This window comes from Podarcis raffonei, chromosome 2 (assembly GCF_027172205.1).
Source record: "Podarcis raffonei isolate rPodRaf1 chromosome 2, rPodRaf1.pri, whole genome shotgun sequence".
NCBI classification, from domain to species: domain Eukaryota; kingdom Metazoa; phylum Chordata; class Lepidosauria; order Squamata; family Lacertidae; genus Podarcis; species Podarcis raffonei.
The window spans coordinates 77,464,075-77,478,083 of record NC_070603.1 but is presented as its reverse complement, the minus strand read 5'-3'; the positions used below and the strand labels follow the sequence as shown (position 1 = coordinate 77,478,083).

The following is a 14,009-nucleotide window of genomic DNA, read 5'->3' as shown; positions in this document are numbered from 1 at the left end:
TTCACTGAAGCCATCAGAATAATAATAAAAAAACCAGTGGACACAGAGAATAAAATTAAACAGATGTTTGGGGGTTTATTTTTCATTGAAGAGCATACCAGCTACTTATCTCGGGTAAAAATCTGGGGAGCCAGTTTTGGATGTATTCTATACTGGATGTAATTTGAAGGATTTGCTCCATTTAAGGTATTCTGTTCTGCAGGGTAAAGTCTATTTTTGGCAAGTAGCAGCATCATATGTACTTTGAGTCAGTAAAGGGTTTTGTTACGGATTATCTCTTGCCGCTGGTAACCCTGGTAATTCCAAGCCAGCATTACTTTGAAGCCATATTCAATGTACAACAGTTCTGCCTCATCTGAATAGCATGTGTATGGCTAATGGAGCTTTTTTATTTAAAAAAAATAATAGTGTGCAATAATTTTCTTTTAAAAAGTTAAAGTGTGTCCCACACCTTATCAGTTTCATGTTCACGGGTTTATTAAATCACAAAGTTAATAAAACGGCAGTCTATAGGCATGTAGATTTGCTGTATTTCAAAAAGTGAAAATCCTGGTCATTACAGCAAAATAAGTTTGCCATTAATCCAAGATCTAGTGTCACAGAAAAGCAGACCACTGTTGACATACTTATTTATATTAGAGAAGTTGCATGCTAAATTCTCAAAGTGTTCGGATACTTGCAAATTGTTCCATGCTCCTTTTATTGACAACTATTTTTTCCAAACAAGCGATTCATCTTCAATGACAAAATTAATTTCGTCCAATAGTTGCCTTAAAAAAGCCACAGTTTGGCTGCTTGTGGAAGAGCCCCCTCACCACATTTTATCTAAGTTAAGTATATCTCCACATCCCCCTCCCTGAAGATAGAGAGCCTTCTATGCAGACTTCAACTATGCTTTCTCCCAGTTGTGGTCCCAAATGGGTAAGTCAAACAGCCTGGGCTTCTACTGCACCCGGTCTGGAGCTGCAGCTCCTTAGAACAAGGTAAACAGACCTGCATAACAGGAGAGTAATTGGCCTCTGTGGCTAAATAAGCAATAAACATACCTTCCATTTGTTGTCCTGCTGAAGCGGCCTTCCTGTTTGTTACTGCCAGCCTCCTCTTGAAAGCCTTTGGGCTAGGCTGATCTGCAGGGGTGGACACTGGACAGACAATGCTCCACCCAAAAAACATACTAGCTTGAGGGGAAAGAGGCCTAGGGCAAGTTTGTTGCTTCTCTCCCTGTGTTGCTTGTTGCCTGTCTGTTTTCCCCAACCGCAGCTCTCCCTATCCTTTAAATTCTCCCCACCTGCCTCCACTCCTATCCACAGCTGCAGCCCATCAGACTCATTGTGTTAGCAGACAAGACTGCAGACACCTTGTGTCCTTTCCAACCATAGCTGCCCCATCCCACCAGCCTGCTGCAACACCCAGCAGGGCGATCTCTGTAAGGAGCCAGAGCCAGGAGTAGATCAGCAATAAAAAAGACACCAATGTTAGTGAATTCTTTATTCAAAGCAGCCAAAACAGTGCAGGCCTAGTGACTCTTCCCAGTAGGTCTTGCCCCCAATGAGGCAGCTGCAAGGACTGGAGGTCCTTGCTTTTCCACCGCTCCCTAAGGCTCCTCCCCTGGTTCCTTCCCCAACTGTCTATGGCTCTGGCACCTTGTATCTCATTGCTCCACCCTCTCCATTTCTCTGCATGTAATGGGAGACCAGGGGGAAGGTGAGCTGGTTGCAGCAGGAGGGGGATACTCTCTGGCTTCTTCAGCAGCCTGCCTCATAGCTGCCTCTTGGGTCCCCTCCTCTTCTCCTTCTGAGCCCGGACTGCTCTCTGCCCCAGCCTCTTCCTGCTCAATAAACCCTGATGCCTCTTCAGCTTCTGGCGCCTCCTCCTCCAAGTCCGCTCCCTCTTTTCCTTCTGGCCATGCATGGTCGTTCCACCACCAATCCCCTGACTCTGAATTCATGATGGCAATCAAATTGATTTATTTTTTTTGCTCCATCTTCATAACCAAGAAATAGTCACAAAGTGAAAGCATTTTTAAAAAATCAGCAAAAGCAAAGCACACTAAATTCTATCAAACCTACTTAGCAAAAAAAACACACAAAACCAACCAAACAATATATACCTAGCTACAGTCTTGGTATCTGTGGCCCTCCAACACTCCTCTTTAAGACAAGCAGAGTGTTTCTAAAGGTAACCATTAAATCACGTAATGCAGCCATCTAGATAAAGCAATTTATTGTTCAAAATCATGGATATTAGAGAATGTGTGTCAATACATAGCCTGTCAGCATTGCTGAAAATACATCAGGTTACTCTTATTTAATTAGGGTTCAAGCCAACATAGCATAGTATGAATATTGCAGAAACAGAAACATTTGAAAAACTGAAGACAGCCTCTCTATAAAGAACAGACAGAACAGCAATACTGAGGTACTCATCTCAATTTCTTTCAGGCCACTGCATAGATCCTTCTGAGTATTTGAGACTGGGTATTACTCTGCATAGCTTTTAAATATCTCGTAACATAATGAAAAATCACTGTATTTTAACCTAAAGCAGCATATTACACATGCACTGATAGAAACACATTCCATGTAGCGCTCCTGTTGTTCAAATCACCCTAAACACTTTGGGGATTCTATCCCAATTGCTAATCAGATTTCTCCATGAAAAAGTCCAAACTGTTCAACATTCAGCTGTTGTTGGTGCAGCATGAACATACACCGTCTTCGTATTTAAAGTTTTCATGGAGGTATTCCTTGTAATCTCTGAAAGAAAAGAGAACATTGAACATTATTTTTAAATTTTGCATCCTACCGTTCATGACCCAATGGTGGCAGGCTGGGTTGCAACATACACAGGGCATAAAAACAATCCATCTCATATAAAATACATTTTTTTAAAAATCAGGTTTTTGTATTACAACAAAGTAACAGTTATTTTCTTAATGAAGCTTTATCATATCAAAGATCATATCGAAGAAAAATATGGAATTAGATTTGCAATCATCTAGAACAAGAGTTACAATTTATTTGTTAGGTGTCAATCAAAATCAAAATGAGGACTTCTATGTGTACCTTAACAGGTTTTATATTAATGTTCCCTACATTTCCAATTCTGCTCTGGTGTCAGAGACACATGCCTGGGTCACAGCAAGTCCTTTTTATCTTAACATTGACATCAAGCTACTCTGAAAGCGTTACCAGGAATCTACAAGATAGATGTACTGGTAAACCCAGACAGCGAACAAGTGCATCCACCTAGATCAGTTATAGGCCTGATATATGTGTCACTTTAATGGCATATGAGCGGAAACATTGAGTCTGCTTCCCTCGTTGGTAACCTCTGAATAGAAGGGATTATGTGGAGTGAATGGGATGGCTGATGTGGTTACTTTCCATGGCAACGTTGCCAGTCCTCATGGCAGCTGTGGCACTCACAGCACTCCCTATGGAGCCTCATCTGGCCTATGGCTAGATGGGAGTTGCACCTCAGTGTGCTTAAGACCCAACCTAAATTTTGCAGCGGGCTGCTCATTTACCTGAAAAAATAAACAAGAGATCTATAAACTGAAGCTCATCTCTATTTTGCCGTCCAAAAAACAGAATTAGGAATCCTCTTAAAAAGCTAAAGAATATGCCACTTCAAATATAGCACTTGTTTCCTCAAATAACAGTAGGCCTAGGCAATGTATTGAGAGAATGCGATGGCAGCTTCAGCCGGTGGTATATTGCAGGTGAAACCGCCGCCACTCCCAAGTCCCTCTGCTACCAGCACTGCTATCAACATCGGGCTGCCAGTAGCAGAGGTACTCAGGAGCAGCAGCTGTTTCACTTGTGATATACTGCCAGGTGAAACCACCATCGCTCTACCCCTCATACCGCAGAGGGAGGAGCAAGCTGTATTGCAGGGCTTATACAGCTTAGTCCCCCCTTGGCTTCTTTACACTGCTCCCGCACCCCTAGCTGAGCGAGCCCTATACCTGACCCGGGAGCCAGAGAGCCATGGGGCTCGCTCAACTGGGGGGCAGGGGCAGTTTAACGCTCAGCTGGGGGTGAGGGTGGGGGTGGGCTGAGGCCAATGCAGCTTGTTTTTTCAACCCTGCGATATATCACCAGACTGTGATGTTTGGCTTGGTGATACATTGCGATGTTGAAAAGCTGATATAGCTCAGCCCTAAAGAACAGTCCAGCTGAAACTGATAGAAAATGAACTGAAAGATACAGAAGGTAAAAGCATAAAACCTGCCTCTGAATTTACTTATTTAAAGAGTGTAGTTAGCAATATGCCAGTACGCAAGATAAGCCTGCAGCAAACAAATCATAGCTGCAAATGATTCCCATTGCAATATGTGCACAATTGCTTCATAAAGCAAAGCTGGCCATCCTGACATTGGTTTCAGCATGCTTTAATGAGTTCTGTCACCCTGGGTAGACACAGCATCTATAAACAGATAAATTACATAACTCGGCTTCTCCTGTTATCATAACAGCAGCACAGAAAGATATCTGCGGTGAAGAGCATATTAGGTCCAACACAGCATATAGATCCAACTCGCATGTCACAGACAGGAAAAGCTAGTCCTCCAGCACCACCAGATCTTCCTACAGATGTTAATGTTGTTACCAGGTATGGGGCAAGCTTCCATTCATCCCTTTTCATGAGTTCATGCCTTCATAAGGGCCACAAGTCAGAACCTGGACCTTCTCAGCACTAGACCAACAGGTAGAACCCTCTCTCTCTCTTTTGGGCCCTAGAAACAAGTGGAGCCACTTTCTTTTTGTTATTTCTGCAGTCTCACTGTTTTCGAAAAATTAATTTGCTAGCCTCATGCCAGAAATGAGAGTGTGGTGTCAGATAAGATTTATCATCTTTTTAACCTGCCTCTGGAGTATCATGTTCAGAGGATTAGAAATCACCACCTGACTGTAATAGAAGATTCATACAACCAGACTGCCACATGAATACCATTAGCATTTAAATTCCCGAGCTGATAAATGTTTGCTGTCTCACACCCTCCTCTCCACCTATAGAAGTCCGTATCTCACTCATTTGGTATGCAGATATTTATCAATTTACAACAAATCTTATGCCAGGATAGATAAGGCGCCATTGCCTCTTAGTTGAACTGGACAATTTATGCCTCTGAACAAACTAGGGGAAAATAAAAAATAAAACCAGTGGAACCATGTAGTTGTGATAAGAGCCTGAATTTCACACCCAACTCATTCCCCCCCCCCAATCTATTTTGCAATGCAAATTTCAGGAGATATGCTGTTTTCATTAAATATGATGCTGCAATTGTTGTAAATCTCCTGTCAAACATCAAACTGTTAACAAAACTGCTGATGCTATGAAAAAATGCTAAAGACATGATGCTATGAAAGACTGGCTATAATTAGCACCAAAGTCCCTTGAATTTTCTAATATATGCAAAGAACATAGGGGATGAGATGGGGTAAGCCTCATTTCATGCTGGGCCTTGGAGAAAGGCACAAACAGCAGGAATTTCACTCACTGGTCCAAGCTCCTTCGATGCCTGGAGCAAAATGACATGCTCTGTTCAAACAAACATCATCTGTACAGTGAAGACGAGCGGGTCAAGACTGCACTTATTGGCCCCACCCCGTAACCTATGCATTCAGAAGCTCTTGCACATTTAACAAAGTAGAATCCCAGATCACGCATATACATCATGATGTGTCAACAGTCTTTCTTTCTCTCTTAGTTTGTGCCAGGATCTGAAATGACAGAGGCAGCAAGATTCATGCTGCTTGACATAGAGCAAGACAACACCTCCTCCCTGCCTCAGGTGCTCTGTGACTGCAGAGTACCATACCTTATATATCAGAAAATGGGGAAGTCATCTCTTCTTCCAGCTTGACAGCTGAAGTAGGGGCAAGCAGCAGTTACCAGAGTTAAATCTATGGTTGTTGTTATTGTTACCAACATCCATCTGTGCCATCATTGTGAAGGATCACTCAAAATGCTCTGCCATTTCATTTTATCCATAAACCCTGCTTGAAGCCAACAACAATTTCTCCCCTAGACACATCCATAAGTTTCGGAGGACTACATTACAGTTCATTACAAAATGTTTTTCATGAGACTTCAAGTAAATGAAATAAATAAAAGGTTATGTCTAACACTGGCCTGGTTTGCAAACCAAACGATGGCATGAATATGCAGATTCCTGGAGACAAGCTTGCAACTGCTTTGCTTCTCCTCCCCACTGCCTTTTTTACTCCAAGGTTTGGCTTAGCATGTAGTCCAAAGCCAGCTTCATGGCTCACCTCCCTAACCATGAGCTGCGGCAAAGAACAAAACCAGGCCACAGTCTGGCTTCCCACGTCATGCAAACAAGATCACTGGCAGCATTCTCAAAATAATCGCTGCCAATTTAATGCTAGATTTTCATATCCACACACTCATCAATATGATAAATCAATAGCTCTTACTGTTAAGACAAATGCATTTTACTTTTAAAAGTGCTTGTTACTAAATGTACGGCACACTTTAAAAAAGTTCACGTCATGTTCCTGATTGAATTAACTGACATGCTTAACTGTAGCAAAAGTTCCTCAAGTAGTAGTAGAATAAAAAAAAATAGGATATTTTCTTGAATGAGATATACACATATTTCAAGTGGACAATATCTAATTACTATATATCATAGAGTTTGTCAGTTATTTTACCAAGTCAGTCATTTTACTGAGATAATTGTCAGACAATCTTCATGGAACATTTACTGTAATAACTTTTTTCTGCCCTGCAACACTGACAGAAGATGAAAATCAACTTTGTTCTAGCATTAAAATGCAATATTCAATTCCTCTCACGTTTTCTCAGGTCATCAAGATTTCAAGTACTGCCTCATTTTCCATTTACACAAGTTGCTGTGTTTTGTTTTATGCCTTTCTCAAATGCTTTAAGTTTAATGAGATAAAATGTCTCAATTTCAGATGCTTTTACGTGTTTAAATAAGCATACAGTAACCACTTTATTTGAGAAAACAGTCTCCACAATACCACTAAGGGAGCCTGGGACACCTGTTGTATTTTCAGATCTTAATTTTGTTTTGATTAGGACAGGGGCCTGACAGGCCTCATAAGGACTGCTGCTGTGGCTGCTGCCCAGCAAGGACTGGGGTATTTGGGGAAAAGTTTTGTTCCAAGTTTTTGCTGTTGTTACTGATATTAAGTGATAACTATTTTTATTTTTATGTGTAAATTGTTCAGGTTGGTTATGTATTTTTTAATGTGTTTTATTTATTTTTATGACTACTTTGCTATTGTTTGTAATTACGTAGATCAGGGATGTCCAACAGGTCGATCATGATCTACTGGTCAATCGTGGGGGGGGGGGTCGATCACAGTTGATCGTAGGATCCTGACAACCCAGCACTTTCCCCTTAACACAGTGGTTTTCAAGCGATGCACTGTGGCAATCTGTGGCACCTTGAAGGATGGTCATGGGTGTTGTGGGGGAAGCCACAGGTAGCAACGGGGAATGGGGAACGTTATGGGAGGGAAACTATTCTTCTTTCCAATTGGTTGACACTGCTGTTACTTAGTTGGTTCCACCTACCATGCAACTGCACTGGTCATTTACTGGTCAAAAGGCTTGTCATTTCACACTCTTCCCTGCAGAGCCACACCTTGTTCTGCCCCCTTGCTCTCTACATGCCATGTGCAAAAGAAGAAGGGGTAAGTGGTTGATTATACCAGCTGCGGGGCAGAACTTACTTGAGGAAGCAAGAATCAGTAACTGGATTGGTCAAGTCAAACTAGCATGGCTTGCGCTGATTGGTTTGCAGTGGCCACAGCAAGCCAGGCTCCCTCCTTGAACTCAGGGTTATATGTTGACTTTCTGGGGCGGCTCTAGCTTGGAATCAGGACCAGTCCTCATGGGCAGTGATGGAACCGTGGTGAAATGGAAAACATGATGGCACAGGGCAGGGTGAAATGAACCATGCAGAGAAATAGCTATGAATCCCCAGGCAGGGAGACCTTGCGGGGTTCCTACTTATTTCTAATACTGGCACTAAGGGAAAGGTGTTGGGGGTGGGGAAGGACCCAAACAAGTGGCACACTCCTGGAGTTGGGACACTGAGGTTCAGCAAACCTTCACTTGTCATGAGAGAGAGACAGGTCACCTGGAACCCCGGTTTGTAAGGGCTGGTGGGGGAAGTGGGGCTGGTGGGGGACGCTGCCAATCTAAATGATGTATTCATAACTTTCTAGGCAGTAAGTCTGGTTGGGCTCAGTGGGACTTAATTTTTATAAACCCACATAGGATAGGGCTGCAAATGGGCAGCTGTGAACATCTGTAAGACACACTTCCCATAGGCTAAAGAAGAATTCTAAACTTCGCTGCTGGTGCTTGGTCTTAACAGCTGTTGTGGCGGCAACTCTGCTTTAAGGTTCTAGTTTTCCAAACTGGGATTCTGTTAAATACTTCATTTAATGGTGAGATACCAGTGGGCAGGTTAATAGGTAAGAACTTGTCACTTCTTGCTTTGGCCACAAGTGACTTGATCCAACCCCAGCCCCGTACTTTGCTGGGGGCAGGAATTCAGTAGGGCTTACTTACAAGCAGGCATGGTTAGGATTGCAGGGAATGATGAAACAACACAAGCTTTACCAGGTATCCCACAGGAGAGCTGCAGAAAAGACTGTAGTTGGTCAAAGGCGGCATGCACTCAAAAAGGCTGAAAACCTCTGCCTTAACAGATTGGTTTATCACCCCGATGAGAACTAGGCCAGTGTACGTAAAAGATGTGTGAAGACAGTACTGTTTGAAACACTAGCAGGGGCTGACATGACTGACTGCTCCTCTGCACAAAATTTTCTGTGCACATTGGACATTTACATAATGGGAAAAGGTTGTAGCTGAGCCTTCTCTCTACCATGCTGGGATTATTTTTTTTTGGTTCTAACACAGATTTTATTAAATTATCTAGGAGTTTTTTTATTCAAAAAAACAAGAAACTCTAAGAGCAGTATGAGACTTATCACAGCATGAAGCACTGTAAATGTGAGTTGCATAAGGACAACTCCCTCTGCTTACCTTCTGTCAGCGCTTCATCGAGGAACAATTTTAGCCGTCTGCTTCTGAGTCCAAAGACTTTCCCCGTTTCATGCAGAAGCCCTTGATATGTGAGTCCGTTCTGACCAACCGGATTTTCCATTAGAAGAGTTCCCACCAATCCATTCAGACACTCTGCAGGAAACAAGTTGTGATGGTTCTCAGCAGCGAAAAAGAAACAAAAGGTTTCCTAACATCCCACAGGCATGCATTTCTCCTACACCCTCCTAGAAATCTGATGCCAGCCTCAGGCTGTAATCCCATGTGCACTTACCCAGGAGCAAGCCCCATTAAATACATGGGATTGCATGGGGATGCACCATCATTCATAATTCACACCCCGAGCAAGGCTGGAAGTTGGCTGCCTAGTGTTAAGAAAGGATTTTGCAATGCTTTTATATTAAAACTATGATGATATGGCAATACAATTTGTCTAGCATAAATGTACAACATCTACAGAATTTGTGAGAACAAGATCAAGGTGATAACTGAACTTGCTCAAGACATGAGAAGTTTATGAGTACATGCAATGGGATTGTCGAGTAAATGCCTCTGTTTCGCACACATCCAGAACAGCTGCTCTCCAGTATATATCCTTGAGCTGGTCTTGTTAATTCTATTTTCAGCTCTAGAGATAATTTCGTTTTGTCTTCTTATGTCCTATGAAAACCCCAGGCTACAACTTACTGTTGCCTTTCCCCGCAATATCACTTCAGTTCTTTACCTTACCTCCCTGAAAAGAACTCCAGCATGTCAAAACCTTAATAGTATTACTGTTTGGGGAGAGGCAGAAAGAGCATGACTTGTGCCTGTTTAATTGTGTGACGGGGGGTCATATGTAACCACAGCAACTGGAAACAGGAAGCAGCCATGCCTTTAGCTAGATTTCAAACAGGGCCCAAGATTTAAGTTGCAATAAATAATTTGATCTCGTATCATATGATCAGTATAATTACCTTGTGGTTTTGCATTCACTAGTTGTAAATTGATATACTGACAGAGGAAGCCATCAAGACTGTTCAAGGCTGGCACTGACCCCGCAGTTACATGAAGCATCTTTCCACTGAGACTCAGCAAGTCTGTTTGGTTTTTCAGTTCTGAAAAGAAAAATCCAGCTTTTATAAGCAATCCAACAAGCAACATCTCTCCCAGTTATCACCTGATACTGGTCAGCTGCTTACAGTAAGTTTGCTTTCAGATGCAGTTCACAGATTGTTGGCATCCATCTGTTTTGAGAGACAATGGAGTGCACCTCTGGGGGTGAAGTCAAACTGCTGAAGAATCACAGCGCCTGCTGTGGCTGCAGAGACTTGTAACAGCTACCTCCTGTATTGTTTTGCTGTGTTAGCAGCACCGAAGTGACCTCTCCAGGGCGCAAGCCTGGGCAGTGTGTATGGAGTTCACAGGTACTCCTCCTTAAACTGGAAACATTTTTGATTATTTGTATTCATTTGCTGGGAATATTTATAGTGCAGTAGACGTTAGGTGTTGTTGAACTCCACCTCATGTCAGCCCCAGCCAGCGTAGCCAATGATCAGGGATGATGAGACTTCTAGTCTAGAAACATCCGCAAAGCCAAAGTTTTGCCATCCTCAATGTATATTGGCATAAAGAGAATAAAGATTAGAAAGCATCTTTGGACTGGATTGATGTGCCTGGATCGGGACGTCCTACATTGCAAAGTCTGGGCCATTCTTATGTTACCAGGGTGTCAAGACTCTCAGTGTTGCATCCTATTTCTGCAAGGAGAAGTCTTGTTAGAAAGAATTCTAAAATCTTAGTGAGGGTCAACAAGCATATAGAGGTGATCCAGTTGACACTGTGCCCTTAAGACTTTCAAAAAGCTTTTGATAAAGCACCGCGCCCAAGACTCCTGAGTAAGTTTGGAAGTTATGGGTTAAGAGCTACTGATCCATAGGACAAGGAACAGGAAGCAGAGGGTAGGAATAAATGGACAGTTCTTTTAATGGAGGGTATAGAAAGTGAAGTTTTCCAAAGATCCATATTAGGACCTGTGCTTTCAGAAATGTTCGTGAATTATCTAGAAATAGGGGTGAGCAGTGAGGCAGTTGGGTTTGCTGAGGACACCAAATTGTTCAGGTGAGTTAAAACAAAACGTAAGATTTCCATGTAAGTCTATCATTACTGTCCAGCCTAACCTACCATGCAAGATTCTGGGAGGGGGATCCCCATGCATGCTGTCCTGAAATCCTTCTAGAAACCATTTTTTAAAAGTTTATTATTTATTAAAGTTATCTTTCACCCTTCCTCCCAAAGGAGCCTTCTTGCTTATTTTGCCCCTTTTGGTTTTTTTTTAAAGTGTGCTGTCTAGAAGGACAACAAATACTGCTAACAATGGAGAAGGCATTTATTAATGCATTTATTGCATTAAGAAGTATTGCACAAAAGGATTTATTTGATTTTTTCATCTGCAGAAGGCAGAAATTCTGACAGCATCAGACTAAAAGTCTAGTGCTTGAATAAATTTACCAGCAAATAAGGATGGCACACCCAATCATCATCAGTCAATGAATTGCAAGAAATTCCATATTAGGATCTACACATTATGTGAATGTGCCATAAATTGGGGTGGGGATCTGTCAATACACACCACTCAAAAAGCAATTCCCACACCTTTTACCCTCTCATGCCTGATATGAGATTTTGGAGAAGGTATATCAATGAATTGGTGCCATCTTGTGTGAACATAAATCACAAGTCTTCCAAACACTCTGAAATTAACTTGTTAATATATATACATATGCACACACACATATGAGTGACAATACAGCAAGAATAATTTTAAGTTCAAATCAGTTGAATAGATCTTCAACTTATTTGAATAAATATAAATTAAGAGATGTTACAGAATCTTACAGAGCTGCATTTTAAAGCAAGTGCATTAATTACAAAAAAATATTTCTATAGCTGTGTGGAATTATGTGGAGCAAAATTTATTTGTCCATACTTTTATATTTAGAAAAATCATATTCTAAGACATGCAAATTAGTCTGCCTCTCTGTGTCTGCCAAGCAAAACCACTTAAGCAGATACATAATTTGGAATATGAGCTCAATATTCAGTAAAGGTGCTATAGCTGAACATTTGGTTCAAAATGCTGAGTAGACCAGAGATAAACCTTCCCACTGACCCTCATCACTAAGTGATGATACAGCAGATTCAGCTGTATTGCTTTGTGCTCATGTGGCTTGATGAGCACATTGCTCTTTGTGCAGGTTTGTTTTTTGTTTTTTACTCCAAAGATAATGGCACCATGCATCTTGACACAGCAGAGAGAACAATACAGCTCAAGTAGATCCGGGCAAACAAGAAATCACTTTAATTAACAGTTTAAAAAATGAAAAGTGCTTTCCTGTTACCTGACCGTTCCATCTTTTTCATATATAGCTTTCTCTGTTTACAACATTAGGATATTAAACACAAAGCAGAAAAAAATGTGGAATCATTCTATTATCTGTCCTGTTTCCTAAACCCTATATTCCTAAACCCTATATTTACAATGCATATGTATAAGCTAAAACTGCCAACATCTGGTGTAGACCACAATTTCGTTTTATATAGGAAGGAGATAAACTAAACATTGGGCAGTTTTTTGCAAAATCAATAGATCTCTCCCAAAACACAACTAAGCACTGCTTTCACTGTGAGTTAGCTTTGGCTGTCATCACATAGACAAATCTGATTGGCTGCATCATTACCATTGCTAGGAAGAAGGCCAATTTGAAGGGTGAGAAAGCTGCAGCCAATTGGGCTTGTGAGAACAAGCTCACAATGGAGTATTTCTACCACCACAATCAGAATACAAAGGGCTTACCAAGAAGCAGCCACCTACATACATCACTGAGAAGGAAAGCACTTTTTACAGTGGAGAAAGATTTTGTTAATAGCTCCACTCACTCAGGCTCACCCCTAACTGCTGTTTCACCTTCTTCTGAATATCCATGGTAAAAGCTACCAAACAAAACCAATGAGATAACTATGTGTGAGCAGTATAAAACTTCCGTAAAGTGTGACACTACTCATGTGCTATGCAAAGTATACTCAAAAATATGTTTCTGAAATGTACATGAAAGCCTTTAAGCAAAGTACTAGCGTGAAACTGTTTGCTATGGCATATTCAATTTCTCTTAAATTCTTTTAAGAAAAAGTTGACAGCTAGGACACCAGCAACAAGGGGGTTCAGGAAACCTCCATAGGGTCTACGTGCTTTCCATGTGTTGCTACAGGATCAGCAGTTTCTTTTTTTAAAAAAACCTTTAAAAGGGTAACAATGGCCATACAACACAATATGAACATAGTGTGAGTTTTTTTACTCAGATCCTTTTGTTACTTTTTATTGCATCAGTCATGTTTTGTTTCTTGTCGCTGCAAAGTTTTATGTGTCAAAATTATTGTCTACCTGTTTAAGAGAGGAACAAGTTAAAACCTAAAGTGTATTTTAACAAAATTGTTCTGTATATACAAGTCTGGAGATCTTCAAACCTCCGTATGACAAAACACTTCAAAGTGGCAACAGCAGAGAAATGGCTTTATGACAGCTTTAGAATGTAAACCGCATACGTTCTAACTATATCAGAGTTTGAAATGCTATCACAACTTGTTCTTCTGGGTTTAAGTAGCCAAATAAGGAGTCAAAAAGCACTCTCCTGAACATTCCATCTGAAATTGAGCAAATTTACCACAGAAGCAGCCTTCAGGAAGATTTTTTTAAATATAATTCTGGAGTTGTTTATAACCAGTTTCAACAGTGTATAAACTTCTTGTCAAAAAGTAAAGTAAAACACAGGTCCAAGACTAGGCACACTTCCAAGGAGATTTTAATTTTAAAGCAAGTGTCACCTGTGCTATAAAACTGCAGTAATAATAATTTCCCCAAAACATGCAAACACACAGAGACCGTGAGAAGTGTGTGC

General features: G+C 41.2%; 1 protein-coding gene across 3 annotated transcripts in view; it reads right to left on the bottom strand.

The window, feature by feature from the left end:
• Positions 1 to 2,027: 2,027 nt before the first annotated feature.
• Positions 2,028 to 14,009, bottom strand: part of IARS1 (isoleucyl-tRNA synthetase 1) — a 94,813-nt gene continuing 82,831 nt past the window's right edge. For all 3 annotated transcript variants that reach the window (XM_053377645.1, XM_053377642.1, XM_053377644.1), the window contains exons 33-35: positions 10,032 to 10,172; positions 9,058 to 9,210; positions 2,028 to 2,756 (exon numbers count right to left, since the gene is read on the bottom strand). In XM_053377645.1, coding sequence (XP_053233620.1) covers positions 2,674 to 2,756; positions 9,058 to 9,210; positions 10,032 to 10,172 — 377 coding nt within the window. In that variant the 3' untranslated portion in view covers positions 2,028 to 2,673. The remainder of the gene's footprint in view (positions 2,757 to 9,057; positions 9,211 to 10,031; positions 10,173 to 14,009) is intronic.